The following is a 17,834-nucleotide window of genomic DNA, read 5'->3' as shown; positions in this document are numbered from 1 at the left end:
TTTTTGGGCTGCAATTCTTTTTAAGTATCACAAATATTAGTGGGTATATCGGCTAATTAGGAACTAGGAACTGCGAATTTGGAACCAACATCAGGTTCGTCCAAAACGACGATTAAAAGCAAATCCTATCTGTGTGAGGCAGAATTCAAATCCTGTGGAGACTTATCATTTTGACTAGATTAAAACTGGAGACCAAGAGCTCCATTTTAGGTCGAAGCTAAAAGGTCACCCTCTCCCTGCACGAAGCGGTTGGAGGCGAGAAAGAGAGCTCGAGGGAGTCCCGGCGGCACGGCCGGCGCCGCTCCCGCCAGTGACGTAATACATATTCCCATGATGCTCTGGGAGGGCGGCCATTCAAATCGAGGCGAGTTTGAAAAGCAGAAAATGGCCGCTCAGAGGGCGAAGCAGGAAGAAAGTGAGACTGCGGGGGGCACTTGGGGCTCCGGAGGCGGCCTCTCTCCGTCCGGCCCGGGCGCGCAGTCCCCAGGGGCTCCCCTCTCGGGTCCGACGGGCGACTCAGCGGCTCTCTCCGCTCCTTTTCCGGCCGAGTCGGCCCCGGAATCGGGCTCCGTGGCTGTGGCTGTAGTGCCTGCGGCTCCCGCGGCGGCCGGCGCCGTCTCTGTGTCCGTGGAGTTCCCCGGCTTGGTAACTCGCGAAGGCTGCTTCCATTTCACGTGCGAGTTCCTGAAGCATGTCCTGTACCAGCGGCAGCAACTGCCCCTGCCTTACGAGCAGCTCGCCTGCTTCTCCCGGAGGCAGCTCCTCGGGACCCCGCGCCAGGTGAGAGACGACGGGTGGGAGGAGGAGGAGAAGGCCGCGGCGGCCCTTTGGCCGTACAGGGGTTTTTGTGTGTCAGGAGCCTTTGTCGGACATGGGGAGGCCTAATTGCCCGCTTGTGTTTCCAAGATCCCTTGGTTGTTTTGTCTGCATCCAAACTAATCGGACGTTATCGCGAACAACTAGTTTAGGCCTAGTTAGTCCATACACGCGGGAGAACGGGGTGGTAGAATGGGTTGAACTCTGGTATGCCTGGTGTTTAAATGCTCATCTATGTGGGGAAAATCCCCGTAAATGGTGAATTTACAGAACAGGTAAGGAATTTGGCTTAACCTTAATGTGCTGATTTTATTTTGTGCTTTTTTGTTTTGTATTTATAGACTGCTACTCCCTGCACGGCTGGCTCGTGGTTTACATAAAAAAGAAAAACATAAAACCCTCAGTACAGTCAATTGATAGTGGCAACAATCCGCAGACTACTTTCTCCAATGTGAACCCTCAGCCCTCCTGAGCAGCCATCGCTGTTGTGCTAATATAGTGGTTCTCAACCTTCCTAGTGCCTCGACCCTTTAATACAGTTCCTTATGTTGTGGTGACTCCCCAACCATAAAATTATGCAAGTGTTCTTTCACAGATATTAAACCGAAACTGACTAATGGTGTGAAGATCCACTGTTCATTATTGTATATAAATTGGTTTTTCCCCAGGATTTCTCAATTCAGTTGTGTCCCACCATGCCGATCTCGCTCTTTTCCGCTGCTCCAGACAGACTAACGCTGTATCTCAATTTACTCCGTAAGGCTATTGTGTGGATGGCACCCCCACCCACCCCTGGCCAAGCTGATTGCTCTGCCACAACCCCTGTGAAAGGGTCATTCGACTCCCAAAGGAGTTCCAACCCCCAGATTGAGAACCACTGCACTAATAGGTGACCACAGGCAATGTTTGGCCTGGAATGGCTGATCTTACTACCCTGGCCTTAACCAAATGCCCGTTGGAAGAGCTTTATGAAGCCTTGGACAATTTTTGTTACCTTATGTTGTTTATTTTTGAGGTTGGATTGATGGTAACTGATCCCCAGCAGTATAAATGGGGCAAGAGAGAATGGAGGTTGAACCAGGGATCAATAAACCTCCCTGGATCAAAGGAACACTCCCCCCAGCAGTAGATTCAGATTCAGAGTACCTTTATTGGCATAAAATTGCAAAGCATAAAACAAAAATTTCAAACAGTTCCAGATGTAAAATCCATCGTAAAAAGATTTTCATTTAAAATTGCCAGCAAAAACTTTGCTACTATCCCTCACATTTAGTATCATTTTAATCCAATGTTTCTCATTAACACAGCTGAATTTCAGTTTCTTCAGATAATTAGCTAACGGTGATGATATTCTTCAAATGTAGGATACACCAGAAGTATATGGTACAACGTGTTAGGGACACTACATCCCCCCAGCAGTATGGCAACCTCTGCTCCCCAGCTCTTCCCAGGGTAGAGGAGAGTTCCTGGGGCTAGCTTCTTTGCCCTCACAAAAGGGCTTGCCAGAAGTGAGCAAGGCCCAATCTCTGCCTGCTCTGGTTTGCCAGCCAAACTGCCCTGAGTTGGAGGGCTCATTCTCCTCGCTTCTTGCTAGGCACCCCAGGGGATCCACCTGCAGCCTACCTTGCAAGACTTGCCTTTGTCCAGTAGCCCTCACAGTCTGTGTCTTTGGACTCTTCTTTTCCTTCAGAGCTGAATGACGTGGCGGCGGCAGCTCTCAGGTGTACCTGGACTCCCTCTCAGCAGGGTCTGGTTACCAGTGGTTGCACATGTGTCTCAGCTTCCTAGGCAGCAGGGTGACAGTGGGCACCAGGGCAGTGGAGAGGAAAGGTGGCATCTCCACTCCATTGTGATTTCAGAGGGGGCTGCAGGAGAGCAGGGGTGCTGTTGCATCCCTAGGTACCAGTGTCCACAAAACCCCTGGGGCTCTGTTCCTGTGAAGGGCAGAAGAAGAAGAGTTGGTTTCTCTATGCCACTTTTCTCTACCTGAAGGAGTCTCATAGCGGCTTACAGTCGCCTTCCCTTTCCTCTCCCCACGACAGACACCCTGTGAGGTAGGTGAGACAGAGAGAGCCCTGATATTATTTCTTCATCAGTACAGCTTTATCATTGCTGTGGTGAGCCCAAGGTCCCCCAGTTGGCTGCATGTGGAGGAGGAGTGGGGAATCAAAACTGGCTCGTCATATTAGAAGTCGGCACTCCTAGACACTACACTAAGCTGGATTTGGAAAGAGGCTGGAAGGCAGGCCAGAGGAACCCTGGGGACTGGTCCCCAAAAGGGGAGGGCACTGTTGCAGTTGTGGCAGTATCCTAAATTGGCCCAGCTGCCTGTGGCCTGTTTCCAGAGCAGCTGTCCGTGGCCCCCCTGCGATGTTGGTGCTGTGGTCCCCTCTGGTGCTCTCTCTGGTGAGGGGGTTACCTGTGAGGATGACCTTGGGGGCCAGGATGCAGCCTTGTGCAGTCAGTCCTCCAAAGACAGGTCCCCCTGGCATAGTATTTCAGCTGCATAGCCTTCTCTCAGTGTGGGGGCTATTCCATCAATAGGTAAAGGCAGGGGCTGGTTACCAGTGACTGTGGTGGCTACATGTGTGTCTTAGCCTCCTAGGCAACCATGTCAGTGCTTGCTGGGTAGATCTCTAGCCTTTTTCCTCTTGGTTCAATATCCCCCACTTAGGGCCAATCACCTCCAGATTGAAGAATTGCTGGGGGGCCATAGTACGCATTTTATTATATGGCAAGAAGATTTGGAAATCACAATGGCATGTTAATAATTTCTTTGCCATATCATTCTGCAATGTAAGTTGTATAACAACAAATGTTCTGACTTGATCTCCCCACTTTTACCTTTCCCTAATATAGCCTCTTGTGGTGCAGAGTGGTAAGGCGGCAGACATGCAGTCTGAAAGCTCTGCCCATGAGGCTGGGAGTTCAATCCCAGCAGCCGGCTCAAGGTTGACTCAGCCTTCCATCCTTCCGAGGTCAGTAAAATGAGTACCCAGCTTGCTGGGGGGTAAACAGTATTGACTGGGGAAGGCACTGGCAAACCACTCCATGGTCTGCCATGAAAACGCTAGAGGGCGTCACCCCAAAGGTCAGACATGACCCAATGCTTGCACAGGATACCTTTATCTTTAATGTCTCAGATGGCAGGGCTCTTGAATTGCTGCTTATTGATAATTGCTTGGAGACCACTGAATGGGTAGCCAAGTATTTATCTATAGTAATGACCCACAGGGTAAAGAAGTAAATGTCACTGGTTTTATCTTTTTGTATTGCTGCTCCCTTGCCTGCTGTAATTTTCCTTACAACTTTTCATACTTGTATTACAGAACTGATTTCTATATTGTTTTGTATTGTGGATGCCACTAAAGGTTTTTGTTATTGTTCTTAATAATTTCACAGAATGTTTCAAGGCACCAAATTCTCAACTGCATGCTTGCAACTCTGAAAACAGTCCTGAGTCAGCACTCATGTTTTAGGGTTTCTTTTGTGACTTCTCAGGCCATATGGTGTCTTGAGATCGTGCAAGGGAAGCCCTGTTTGATATTAAAACTGAGAAATTGGTATCAGCCAGCCAGCAGAAAAGCTAACTCAAAGGGAAGTAGCCAGGCTCCCCTGGAGAGCTAGATACTCCTTTGGAAATCTGTTCCACTTAATATTTCTGGTAAGGCCTTGGAGGAAGAGTGTGTCTCATGGCTGAAGTGCAACTCAGTGCTTAATACTCAATCAGAGTGGCTGTCCTGCCCGAGTGCCTCCTCCAACTGGCTTGCCTGTCTGTCCAGCAGCCAGCCAATCCCCTTCCATCCCCCACCCCTGACCAACCCCTCCTCCTTCCCTCCGAGGCTTGGAGGCTCCTTGAGAGCTGCCCCTGCAGGTGAGTTCCCTAACAGGTGAGTTCCCTAACAGCTTCTTGCTGCCGTAGAGTTTTTCCACCCACCCCCAATCTAGTGCCTGTCATATTCCTGAATGCAACGAGCCTGGCCCCTAATATTTCTATGATTTGCCTTCTTGAGGGCTCATTGAAGTTCAGGCAATAATTACAGAGCCAGGTTTTGCAGAAAAGTAACTTGCCTTCTAGGATCATAATGCAGAATGTCATGGAAACCTAATAACGTGAGGCCAGGCTAATTGGCCATCTCCTCACCTTTGTTAATCAAGTTTAACCTTCCAGTAATTTTATTGGAGACCCAGGAAGGGCCATCAAGCTCTGTGTCAGCTCTGAGCAAGGCCAAACTGATAACTTAATCACTCCAGATACTTCCCATATTTCTGAACATGGTTAATCGTGCCTATATTCGTTCTTCCTACCTTCCACTTCCCTTTCCAGGCTGAACCCAATTCCATCACTGCTGAACAGTTTGAATCCAGTGGCACCTTTAAGACTAACAACCCCTGGGCACACCTTAAATAAAACTTTGTTAGTCTTAAAAAGTATCACCTGACTCTAACTTCGTTTTGCTGCTTCAGACCAACACGGCTACCCATCTGAATCTGCCATTACAGCAGAGGCACTGTTCCCTTTTCAATATGATGCCTTTTCCATGTGATGCATAAAAGTAACCTTTCGGCTCTCACATCTTTGTAGCTGGTTTCTGGATCCTAACTGTTAATTCCAGCCTCGTGGTTAGACTTACTTCCTTGCTGAACTCAGTGAGTCTGGTCCTGGCTACAAATTGATTGCAACTGAGGCTCCTAACACACTGGGCCCTTCTTTCTTTCATCTAATTTCTATGCAGACGAGGGATTTTAACTTGATCTGTCTTCTGTTATTTTCTAATCTAAATTGCACTACACAGAGGTGGCATTTTGCTACTCGGTGCTATTTAGGCCTGTCTTCTGGAAGACTGGACTCCTCTTTCCTTCCCCCCATGTTTATACCTTTAGCTTAAAAGTAACTTCTGTTCTAAACTGAGGTAGCGCTGATAAATGTTTGGTTATAATGTTTTTATGGGTAAGCAATGTGCTTTTTATTTGTGCTTTTGCCCCTCAATAAACTATATTCCTTTTGAAATCAGATCTCTCATCCTTTTCCTACTGAAAACTCTTATGGCCATATATTTAGGTAAAAGATCCTGGTTTTGTGCTCACTGCATAAGTATGCAGGCTTACTCTTCATGTTAATCTGAATATCTATTCATGTGTTTGTATGGGTGTGCTGACACATAGATCCCAGATGCAGTGTCTTTTATCCCCACCCCCCCAAAGAAATTGCAGTAGAATTATCATTTAACCAAAGCCACAATAGAAGATTGGTTAGGATGAGAGATTTATCCAGCCCTACTCAATGAACAGAATAAAGTGTCACTAAATATGGTGGCCACAATTGTTCTGTTATTTCATCCAAAATTACCCAGCAGTTTACAACAAAACAAGATGTTGATTGAACTATGAGACAGTATTTTACGAGTAGTCTGCTATATAGCCAAAATACTTGCATTTACTGCATGAGAATATTAAGAGTGAATGTAGGAAATCCCCATTTCTAGAGAAGTCTCTTACAAGTGCTGTGCAATGACACGAATTCAAGAGGAGTGATTATGGCAAATGGGTATCTTGTTAGAGTCAAGTGGGTAGCTGTGTTGGTCTGAAGTGGCACAACAAAATCAGAGTCCAGGAGCACTTTTAAGACCAACAAAGATTTATTCAAGGTGTGAGCTTTTGAGTGCTTTCTGAGGAAGAGTGCTTGCACAGAAAAGCTCACGCCTTGAATAAATCTTTGTTAGTCTTAAAAGTGCTACTGGACTCTGATTTTGTTGGGTATCTTGTTAGTAACTGGTATATTCTTTTTAGTTTGGTAACTGTGTGGTTTACTAGCATGCATGGACACAAGCTATACAAAATGTTGCTATGTAGGCCTTAAGTTATTGCATGTGAAGTGCTTGGACATAAAAGATAAGTCTTGTTTTCCCCTTTTAAAATATTCCCATTGTTTCTGTTCTGTTTACTTCACAGGATGAAGGTGTGATCAGAAAAGTCTATCCTAGAGAACCAGACAACAATAAAAAATGCCAGCAAGTACTAGGTGATCTGGAGAGAGTGTTCCAGCACTTGGAAATCATGTTTAGTTTGACACTAGTCCCACGAGTTCTTATTCTGCTTGGTGGAACTGCCTTCAGCCCTAAAGAACTATATGAGATCAATCTGCAGGGTATCTCTGTAGGTGGCACTGAGGAGAGCCTGCAGACGGCAGTTTGTGTTCGCAAGCTTTTCCATTCACTCTTCCTGGCTGATGTCTTTAGTGATCTGAGAGCTGTCCCCACCCTGGGTGTCATCGTTATGGTACAAGGACACCGCAACTGTGGCATTGACTGGTTCAGACCCAAACTGAACTACAAAGTGCCAGCTCGAGGGAGGAAGCTGACTGTCAACTTATCCTGCAGTGACCATGATGGTGCAACACTTCCTTCTAATGGAGAAATGAATTCTGCCTGGAATGATTACATATGGTTTCAAGCTCCAGTGACAGTGAAGGGTTTCCATTACATTTCTTGACATGGTTTTGAAAAGGACTCCTTACCTCATATAGATGTTACTCTGTGATAAGTCATTGACCATTTGCAAGTACAAGTTTCTTGTTCGATTTTTTTCCACAAGCACTTTAAGAACTATGTTGAGCTGTACTGTATTCTCTAGAGAGCGTTCTCTCCAAATGACGAAGCCTTGAAGCAGTTCCACTGTAAATACAAGTGCCTTTAGAGAACTGATTCAAAGAGTAAAAGTGAGCTCTGGGACTCACTAACCCAATTTCTCTCCTGTTTGGTTATTAAACAAGACTTGAAACAATTGGGACATAGTAGGAGGAACCTATGAAATATTACATCACTGCTAGATCACTCTGTAATGTTTACAAAACTTAAATCTCTTATCAAAGTTATTTTTTTTAAAGGACATCATGGGTGCCATAATTTTCATCTTTGCCTGTGCGATGATAGGTACTGCAATAAGGGACTGTTGTGAGGAATATCCAGCTTTAAATAAGTATAGCAACGTCCTTTTCCCTTGTGTGGGGGAATTATGATATTTAAAGCTGGAATTCCCCCCACTGCTGCAATGTTTTCACATGTGTTTTGTAGACACTGCCTGAATACATTGGTTCTTCTGAGAAGTATCCAAGCGTAGTATGAGGGGACACTCCCCCCCCCCCCAAAAAAAATAGTTCAGTATGAGTAATATGGAAATGCTTACTTTGCTTTCTTCATAATGGTTCTGCTTGGCTGATATGACAGATCTTTCTTCTTGCATAGAGGCTACCATCCTAATAGTGCTTCTTGTGGAAATGGGTGTTAATTGCAGATTACTAAAGCACTTCTAAAGGTATAGAAACTGTTCACCTCATTTTCTCTGGCTTTGATCAAAGCTTAATTAGAAGTGCTGTTGAAATTAAAGCATGTCAGACAGATGAAAACCTGACCTATAGGCTACATTACACTGGGATACTGATCTGCTTTATTCAGTGCTTATATTAAGATAGAGGATAGGAGATTCCTGGAGGACAAACAGTAACAAAGACTAGCATCCAGTCCGGAATAGAGAACCTTTACATAATGTGAGTAAAGCCACAATGATTGCATTGCTTTATGGAGTAGTGAAAATAGTAGACAAATTTGGGGGAGAGTGAGTTTCCCATGGTTATAGGGTCAGACTGTCCTATATGAAGGGAAACACAAATTAAAGCTAGATGTGGGGCAGCTGGGTAGAATAGGCCATTTCTGTGCCCTGAGAACAAGATTCTGCGTCAAGAAATTAAAATGAAGGAATGTAGACCTTCAAATGGGATTGTTTTGCTACCGTGTTTCAGGATGAAGTAGAGAGACCTAGCAGTGCCTATGGGATAAAGGTTGGTATGTACATGTTGTGTACCTGACTTCTGAACACTGTTCAGACCAGCGCTGTATAGTGACAAAATCGCTACAAATCATTACAGGAAGGGTTTTCCAGTCTCAGAGTATTATAAGCCGTCTGGGGCTCATGGTACTTTGTACTGAATTACTTTCTGGGAGAGGTTTGAACAAACATGATTGTTCAAAGCAAATAAAACACTGAAGATATTCTGCTTTGGGACACAGGCTCTATTATAAAACAGTTATCAAAGGCTATGAAATAGCTTCACAGATAAGAGGACAGGGTCAGAGAGAAGCTGACAATTTCTGGTGCTGGGCCTATAAAAGAGCTTTTATCCCAGCTGCAATCAATTAGCTCTTTTTAAAAAAATCAAGTGTTGTGTACAGTGTTTTTTATGTTTTGTGGAGGTGCTATTTTGATCCTATGTAAAAGCAATCTATCTGTAACATGTCTGTTAAATGAAGTAAATGAGAGTAAGAATGGTCTTTTAAATAAAAGACATGATTCACACTGACTCAATATTTTTTAATTTCCTTGTATGATAACAGCCTCTCATAACAGGAGTATCTGATTCACTGAAGCTTAAGCAGCAATTAAATTACAATATTTTGTTTTAACTATTGCAAGTTGCCCAAAGCTTCATGTTCTCTCTGGCATTTCTGTAATGCTCTTGGCATGCCATTTATTCACAGATGCTCCACCTTTCTTATGAAGTGTCTAATGTCTTGAGCCAAAAGCTCTGGTTCCTCAAAGGCGGCAAAGTGCCCACCACGGGGCATGTAGGAATAGGTGACAATGTTCTTAAACAACTTCTTTGCCCAGGATCGAGGGACATGCGTCAGTTCATTAGGGAAGGCAGCAAGACCAGTAGGAACGTAAACACCAATCCTGTAGACAAAGACAGCACATGAAAGTTGCTTGCGCAATGACAAGAAATGCCTTATCTAGGGCAGTTTCAGGGAGTAGTCATGATAGTTAGTCTACAATAGAACAAGTAGAGTCAGATGAGGATCAGGCTAGAGACCCACAGGATTATTGGGGCATAAGGTTTTGAGAACCAAAGCTCCTTTCATCAGATGGTTTCTAAAGAACATAGCTTTGACTCAAAACCTTATGCACTGAAAATCTTGTTGGTCTCTATGGTGCTCCTGGATTAAACTCTAGCATTTCCAAATGTAAAACTAAATTTTCATTCACTGTATGCTTTTAGTCATTTTCCTGTTTCTAATAGGCACACAAACTTTAGACTTAGAGTGGCTAGCTTGAGATAGAATCAATCACTGTGTTCTTGTACTAGCCTGGTAGATGTAAGTTGTAATTCTTAAAGTTTAGAGTCTATAATATGGTATTTGGGCTACAGAAGCAGTGCTGGGTGTGAAGCTTTCACCTTGGCACAGGTGCTTTTTCAGGCAGCTGTGAAAGAAACCCCTGTATACAATATATAATTGTGAATGAGGAAGCATTTTAAAATATAGAAGATCATGTTTCAATGAGATGTTGCCATGCAGCACCCATTGGTAGAGTGGCATTGCTATCAATTATGTGATTTCCAAACTTATTTTGAAAACGTAGTCTTAACTACAGAATCGAAACTGTTCAAGTAAGTTTTGGGGAGGGGGCAAAGACTGCTGAAGAAAGGGCTAAATTGTATTTGCATTACAGCAACAGTATGGCATATTACAGGGACTATGTGCATAGCTCATTGAAGAAAGCATAAATGAAGTATGCGGTGTAAGACAGCATGCAGATCATTTTTGTTATGGGATGACTTAGCATTTTTCCTAATACTTATTCCTTACCTGATATCAGGAGCACTGGCAGGGTTCCGAGAGAAGTTCTCTTTGTAAAAGCGCATGGATGACACAATGGAGGAAGTCACCCAATAAATCATGACATTGGTTAAAAGTTCATCCAGAGAGTATTTCCTGAATAAGGAAAGCATTATTATTTAGATTGGGTATTTAGACTGCATATTATTTAGCTTACCCATAATACAAGAACTCATATTGTATGGCTCTGATTAAATGCTTGGAAGTCTTTAAAATGCCAATGATTTTGCTGCTGAGATAAAAGCATGTTAGTATATATTCTTTTTGATTCTCACCCTGCGCCACCCTCGGGTTTTAAGCTACTGGTTGTTTTTCCAACAGGCCTACCTTTCCAGACCTCCATTGTCCAAATTCTTGAAGGATTTATCTGTCCAAGTGGAGAACTTCTCTAGAAGGTATGCAGCAAGGCCCACGGGCGAATTATTCAATCCACATCCTAGGTCAGGGAAGTAACACAATAGCTTTCAGTCAACGGCCTTTAGATTTCTAGCCTTGCACTAGGAACTGGACCAGGGAAGAGTCATGTTCAGGGATCCAGAACAGGATGTGGGCTTTGTATTTCAGCTAATTTCATACTAGCTCACTCAGTTATAGATGACTTTTTTTTCAAATAAGAGTTAATGTTACGGCTAATCTTGAAAGCATCCAGTTAACTTAAAATGGGTACTAGAAAAAAATTACTGTGATCACAAGAATGGCTACTCATTTTACATTTGAATTGTCAGATCATGCATTATGTTACCAAGTATGCGCATACCAGGGAACACAGCATGAACCTGTTTCTCTGTTCTCTATCTGTAAAATTATGTGAATATATTATTATACTGCCATGTTTTCAAAAACATTTGAGCACGAAAGACTGAGTGTACTGACCACAGCAAAGATGTTAACATCTCAGAGGTGAAATCAATTATTTGTACATGTTTGAGTTTGCAGACTTGTAAATGTTATGTTTGGCACAAGTGCTAGGAAAGAGCACCTGGTGCAGGATTGTTTAGCAAAACCTAGTTCACCAGGGAGGTTTACCTATAGGGGGCATTTTGGAAGTTTGAATTCAATCAAATTTTATTTAATATGTGATATCTTTCATTTTAGCAACAGTATTATACAAGGGCAGGAATGAAGTGGGTCATAGACCCTAAACAGTCACAAGTAAGGTAAATTCACAAACCTGCTGTGTCTGGCTTGGTGGCCTGAATGTGCAGGTAGCCAGACTCCCGCAAGATCTCATAGACATGCTTGTTAAAGTATGGGAATAACCGGCGTGAATCTTCTCGGGTGAGACCCACCAGCCATGGCACGTAGGCTCCCAGCATTAAAGATATCATGTCACTCCAACCAAGTTTGGCCAGGAAGACCATGTTCAGATGAAGCCCCTTTACTGACCTAAAGCCAAGGAACACAAAGCACACAGGCTGATATCGACGTATTTATTCAGGAATAAATCCCAATGAGTTCAATGGGTTTGACTTGCATACAAGGAAGCCTAAGCTTGCCAAACAAAACCTAGTGTGTGCCTAATTTATATTAAAATGGAAGATGTAGCCTATTTTCAACAAAGTACAGAATATGCAAAAGTTAGATGCTATACTTCAACCTTTTTGAGCCTGTGAGCACCCTGGGCATTCAGCTCCAGAGTGGCTTGTTCAGCCAGAAAATGGCTGCTGAAGCTTACCTTCAGTCACATAAGTGACGCTGCTTCTGCTGTGGCGCAGCTGATGCCAAAGCAATATGTTTAAAACTGCACAACCAATCAACTCCCCAATGAGCAATCAAAGCCCCACCTGGCTCACCCTTCTTTCCAAAAACATTTGGTGAGTGCCAAGAAAAATGTTGGCAGGTACCCTGGCACCCACAGGCACTACGTTGGGAACCAGTGCTAAACACTCGAGGTAAGAAAAGGCAGAATTTGCCCTTCACATTCATGCTTGGCTTTTGGTAAAAAAATACATCATCCTGCTTTATGCATGTACAGGATAATACATGAATATGCAAATAGATCTTTACGACCACTACACATATCTAGTTTAGAAGAGTGACAAGGTGAAAAGGTGTGGGAAAAAGACATGCAGACACAAACTCTAATGCCTGCACCCACTGCTGATGCTGTTATTTTATACAAATTGTATCAGTGGTGGTTGTACTAGTTAACATTCCTCAGTTCCTTCACTTATGCTCAGTCAGGAACTAATTTGGTATTGACTTCTGGGAAATACAGTCATTCCTCATGGGAATAGAATGTATAATTTGCATTTCTGTTTGCAGCTGTTTTCCTATTTCTACTGAAAGTTTTCATTAAAATATCTAGGATATTTAAGGGTTCCTTGGGGGAAGAAAAAAAATCCATAACTAAACTGGATTGTTTGAAGATGACTGGTTCCTTAATCTTGCCTAATGCAGAGTTTATTGCAAACTACCATCACACCAAATATGTATGAAGGACGGCTAGAGTGGGGGCGACCTTGCCTGTAACATGGAAGAGCACGGACTCTAGTCTGTTGAATAAGAATTATGTCATAGACTAAAAGAAAGCAAGCACTCACTTTGGCAGCATCTGGGCCATGTTTGTGGTGATGCCAGCTCCCCAGTCTCCCCCCTGTAGATAGTACTCCTGGAAGCCCAGTCTCTGCATCAACTTGTGAAAGATCCGAGCACAAGCTATCTTGTCAAAGCCTGTGAGAGGAAAGAATCAGATAATTAAAAACCTTTGAATGAACAGTTCCAGCCTAGGAAGGTCTCTCACAGTCTTGCGTGCTGCATACCCTGCTGGTGCGGGGCCTCAGAGAAGCCATATCCTGGAATGGATGGGCAGATGACCTCAAACACTATATCCTCATCACTCAGTCTATGACCAGCAGGGTCAGTAAGCAGTGGGATGATCTTATAGAATTCGTAGAAGGAGCCAGGCCAGCCATGCACCATCATCAGAGGCTTGGCAGCCAGGCCTCTCAGATTACGAGATGGCTTCACGTGGATAAAATGAACTTCAATCCCTGTCCAAAAAACAACAGAAAAGTTAACGTGGTGGCTATCAGCAGAAAATAGCTCACTGAAGTAACTGGGAGAGAATTTGATGGAAAGGGTTAGCCTAGACACTGGGGAGAGGTAGATCAGGGGAGAAGAATTCACCTTCAATGGTTGTTTTATAATGTGGATATTGGTTGAGGATTTTAACTTGCTTCTGCCAGTCAAACTGGTTCCTCCAGTAGGAGATCACCCTCTGAAGGTAGTTGGAGTTGAAACCATAATTGAAAGCAGAACCCTCCAGTGGTGGGGTATAACGGGCCTGGTCAAGGCGCTGGTACAAATCCTGATGAGAGAATCCCCACAAAGCATAATCACTGGAGATATTGCAACAGGAATTTCAAAAACACACTGGTATGTGGAGGAGGCATCTTAACAAGGGAAAGCATTATTTGTTCTGAAGCAGCAGAACAAAGCACACAAAAGCTTATATGCAGAATAAAACTTTCTTAATCTTTAAATTGCCACTGGACTCGATGCAATTCTACATTCATCTCTCCTAATTCCCCACTGGTACCTGAATTTCCTTCTCAGATGTTTTCACTTGGAAGGGTCTAATCCCTTCATCTTCTTTATCTCTTGGTGACTTCACACCTGAGCCCCACCATCCATCTCCCATTTCCAGAGTCTTCATCCTGTGCCTGGACAGAAGCCAATATACCAAGAGGCCTCCGCCTCCCAGCACGCAAGAAGCTGCAATCACATTTCTCTGGGGCGAGTCATACGACCTAGGAAAGCAGGCAGACATTCAGAATCAGCATCAAAGGTTTTAGAGTCTTAGGGCTAACCATGAGGATGTTGCTGCCATTTTGACGTGATTTAGAAATGCCTCAAGCAGCCAATTCTGATTGGGCTCACAAAATGGCACTCTTGTTCATCTCTCCCCAATTCCTTTTCAAATCTAGAATAAACTGTGGGAGGCTTGAGGCCCAGAGGTCTCCTGGAATTATTATTTATTTATATACCACCCTTCCTGAAGGCTCAAGGTGGTTTAAATGAAACAGGAACAATACAATTAATTCAGTTTATAGTAATGTGGTAACAACCATAACAATAACAACTATCTGTTCCACATAATATATTTCTGTTAAGGGCTTGGAGGAGGAGCATGTCTCATGGCTTAACTGCCACTCAGTGCTTAACACCCACTTAGGGCAGCTGTCCCGCCCCTAAGTGCCTACTCCTGCAACTGGCTTGCCTGTCTACCCAGGAGCCAACCAATTGCCTTCCGTCCCCCACCCCTGACAGCCCCCTCCTCCTTTTACTTCCCTCAGAGGCTTGGGGGCTGCAGATCCCTGTCAGTGAGTTCCATAACAGCTGGCTGCAGTCTTTCCAGGTCCTGGGGGGAGTGGGAGGCCAGCAGAGTTCTTCTACCCCATTCCCAATCTAGCACCTGTTGTATTTCTGAATGCAACAGGCATGGCCACTAGTAATGATAATAATAAACATTGTAGAATGCTAGAATACTAGAAACACTGATTAACTCGTACTGCGGCCCAGTGGTTTGGGTGGGTCTGTAATGATTGTCGTCAGAGGGAGGCTTGGGGGCCAATGGGAAGGGGAGGTTCAGATTGACCTCAACCAAATGCCTGTCATAGAAGCTCCCTTTTACAGGCCCTTGCCCTCTAGAAACTCAGGGTGTCTTACAAAGGGTTGGAATATATAAATGATATATAAATGATCAAATTATTTTGATGACATTTTATTAGATAGCTTGTAGACAGGGAGGTCAGCAACTATAAGCTGTTTCTAGGCCTCAACCATACGCCTGGTGGAACAGCTCTGTCTCGCAGATCCTGTGGAACTGTTTAATATTCCACAGGGTCCTGCTTTCCTTTGGCAGGGCATTCCACCTGGCCAGGGCCAAAAATGCTCTGGCCATGGTTGCGGCCAATTTTACTTCTTTGGGGCCAGGGAACCTGAGCAGATTTTGTTCGCTAGAATGATGATGAGTACTTGATGTTTCTTCAGGACAAAACATCAGAGGTTCTTTTAAAAACAAAACAAATATATCTATGAATTTAAAAATAATAATGTAAACCAATTTATTTCTGAAATAAGACCTCTCTAAGACAGAGGTCCTATGATTGGGTAGGAAGAGGGAAGAACAGGAAGCACGCTTACCCACCCTGGCTGGAGCACAACTGACCACTGCGCCCCAAGCCAGGAATTTGGGAGTGACCCTGGATGCCTCACTGACCATGGAGGCACAGTTATTTTTCTATCTGCACCAGGCGAGGCTACTAGCGCTATATCTGTCCTCCTAATATCTATGCAAACTGTAACCTCCAGAATTGATTTCTGTAACTGGCTGTACGCGGGTCTGCCCTTGTCACTGACCTGGAAATTGCAACTGGTACAAAATGCAGCTGCTAGGATCCTCACAGCTACAACTTGGAGGGCCCATATCCAGCCTGTGCTGAGGCAGCTGCATTGGCTGCCAGTTAAAGAAGAAGAAGAAGAGTTGGTTCTTATATGCCGCTTTTCTCTACCTGAAGGAGGCTCAAAGCGGTTTACGGTTGCCTTCCCTTTCCTCTCCCCACAACAGACACCCTGTGAGGTGGGTGAGGCTGAGAGAGCCCTGATATCACTGCTTGATCAGAACAGTTTTCTCAGTGCCGTGGCGAGCCCAAGGTCACCCAGCTGGCTGCATGTGGGGGAGTGCAGAATCAAACCTGGCTCGCCAGATTAGAAGTCTGCACTCCTAACCACTATACCAAACTGGCTCTCAGTTGCAAACTGGATCCAGTTGCAGCCTGGATTTGGTTCAAGGATTTGATTTGACCTTTAAGGTCCTTTGTGATCAGGGACCTACATATCTGCAGAACCACTTGTCACTCTGTGCCCCCTGCAGGGCTCTGCACTCTACAGACACCAATCTGTTGGTAATTTCAGCCCCAGAGAAGCCTCAACCAGGGCCAGGGCCTTTTTGGTCCTGGCCCCTACCTGGTGGAACGAGCTCCCGGATGAGCTGCTTGCACTGTGGGAGCTTTCAGCATTCTACAGGGCTTGAAAGACGGAGCTCTTCCACCAGGTTTATGGATGAGACCAGTTTTTCAGGGCATAGATCTGGTGCCCCTCTCCCCCCCCAGTAAGACATCTGCTACCAACTCTTTGACATCTCTGGCGGCGACCAGTTTTTGCATTACCGACCCCGCTAGCTAGATGCACCACTATAGGATGAGGTTATTTTTACCGACATGTTCTTACTATATTATAGTGTTTTAATTGGGTTTTAATGGGGTTTTATTGGGGGTTTTTTGTACTGGAACCTCTTTTGCAACCCACCATGAGCCAGTTTGCCGGGAGTAATGTTCAATTAAAATAAATAAATAAATAATAACATCAAGAATGAAAATCAGGTTATTTTAACTTTGTTAGCCACCCTTGTGACTACAGCTGTCGTGATTAAGTGGAATGTGCATGAAATATGCAATACAGGAACAGAGATTAAAAACCCTATCGTAGTTATTCCATTTAAGCCATTTCTGCTTGCTTTCAAGCTCTTCAGGCTACAATTTTATTCTAAAAGTATGTACAATGGAAAACAGCTACTGTTCCCACTGTATGATGTAACCATTCTGCCGAGAGTTTGAAAGAAGCCAAGCAAGTAGTGTTGCCAGGTCCCCCCTGGCTACTGGTGTGGGCGGGGCACGGGGGGTTGGTTGCCTGACCTAGGTTGGGAAATCCTTAGAGATTTGGGGATGGAACATGAGGACCGGGACCTCATTGTGGTACCATGGAGTCTACCCTTCAAAGCATCCATTTTCTCCATGGAAACTCTAGTCTGGAGATGAGCTGTAATTCCAGGGGATTCCCCAGTTCCCACCTGGAAGCTGGCATCTCAACAAGCAAGACAGACAGGATGGGTACAAATAACACTAAGTATCTCGGCCAAAGGAAGAGGCCAGTTTCGTTTGGCATTCTGTAGCTTTCTTACAGCCAAACAGCTTATGATGCTGGACCCCTTGTTAACCATGGATATGTCTCAAGGCAGCCCCTGAACATACTGAATGAAATTGTATTAATTAATTATATATTAATTGGACTTTTATCCCGCCACTCCCAGATGAGCTGGCTCATGGCGGCTCACAATATATAAAACACAAAATTAGAATAAACATCAAGCCTGCTGACAAAACGCCCTTCTGTTGTTCTGAAGAAAGGGCAGCCTTTTAAAAATGCTCGACCAGTCGATCTGTCATAATTTCTCTTGACGTGTCTGATGGCTAGTCTTAGATCTGCCCAGCCTGATGGATCGAGGGCTTATGCTTTGTACGTGTGCCAGGATACAGCAGGAGATGTTCCCTTATTTACTTATTT

At 44.3% G+C, this 17,834-nt stretch overlaps 2 protein-coding genes across 2 annotated transcripts in view; one reads left to right on the top strand and one right to left on the bottom strand.

Annotated features, from left to right (window-relative positions):
* The first annotated feature begins 263 nt into the window (after positions 1 to 263).
* MAD2L1BP (MAD2L1 binding protein) lies at positions 264 to 9,172 on the top strand. Its single transcript, XM_077342729.1, has 2 exons — positions 264 to 780; positions 6,769 to 9,172. The coding sequence occupies exons 1-2, from the start codon at positions 331 to 333 to the stop codon at positions 7,306 to 7,308; spliced, it is 990 nt and encodes a 329-aa protein (XP_077198844.1). The 5' UTR covers positions 264 to 330; the 3' UTR covers positions 7,309 to 9,172.
* Positions 9,163 to 17,834, bottom strand: part of EPHX1 (epoxide hydrolase 1) — an 11,435-nt gene continuing 2,763 nt past the window's right edge. The window contains exons 2-9 of the mRNA XM_077342715.1: positions 14,029 to 14,239; positions 13,617 to 13,797; positions 13,250 to 13,480; positions 13,031 to 13,160; positions 11,659 to 11,873; positions 10,815 to 10,923; positions 10,458 to 10,583; positions 9,163 to 9,546 (exon numbers count right to left, since the gene is read on the bottom strand). Of these exons, the coding sequence (XP_077198830.1) occupies positions 9,345 to 9,546; positions 10,458 to 10,583; positions 10,815 to 10,923; positions 11,659 to 11,873; positions 13,031 to 13,160; positions 13,250 to 13,480; positions 13,617 to 13,797; positions 14,029 to 14,239 (1,405 nt within the window). The 3' untranslated portion in view covers positions 9,163 to 9,344. The remainder of the gene's footprint in view (positions 9,547 to 10,457; positions 10,584 to 10,814; positions 10,924 to 11,658; positions 11,874 to 13,030; positions 13,161 to 13,249; positions 13,481 to 13,616; positions 13,798 to 14,028; positions 14,240 to 17,834) is intronic.

The sequence above is a fragment of the Paroedura picta genome, chromosome 1 (genome assembly GCF_049243985.1).
Source record: "Paroedura picta isolate Pp20150507F chromosome 1, Ppicta_v3.0, whole genome shotgun sequence".
NCBI classification, from domain to species: Eukaryota; Metazoa; Chordata; class Lepidosauria; order Squamata; family Gekkonidae; genus Paroedura; species Paroedura picta.
Note: the sequence above shows the minus strand (reverse complement) of the source record. Positions and strands in the feature narration are given on the sequence as shown.

Coding starts and splice junctions, on each gene's coding strand:
- MAD2L1BP (XM_077342729.1), top strand. CDS start 331: ATGATGCTCTGGGAGGGCGGCCATTCAAATCGAGGCGAGTTTGAAAAG. Junction 781..6,768: donor TCCTCGGGACCCCGCGCCAG/GTGAGAGACGAC, acceptor TTTACTTCACAG/GATGAAGGTGTGATCAGAAA.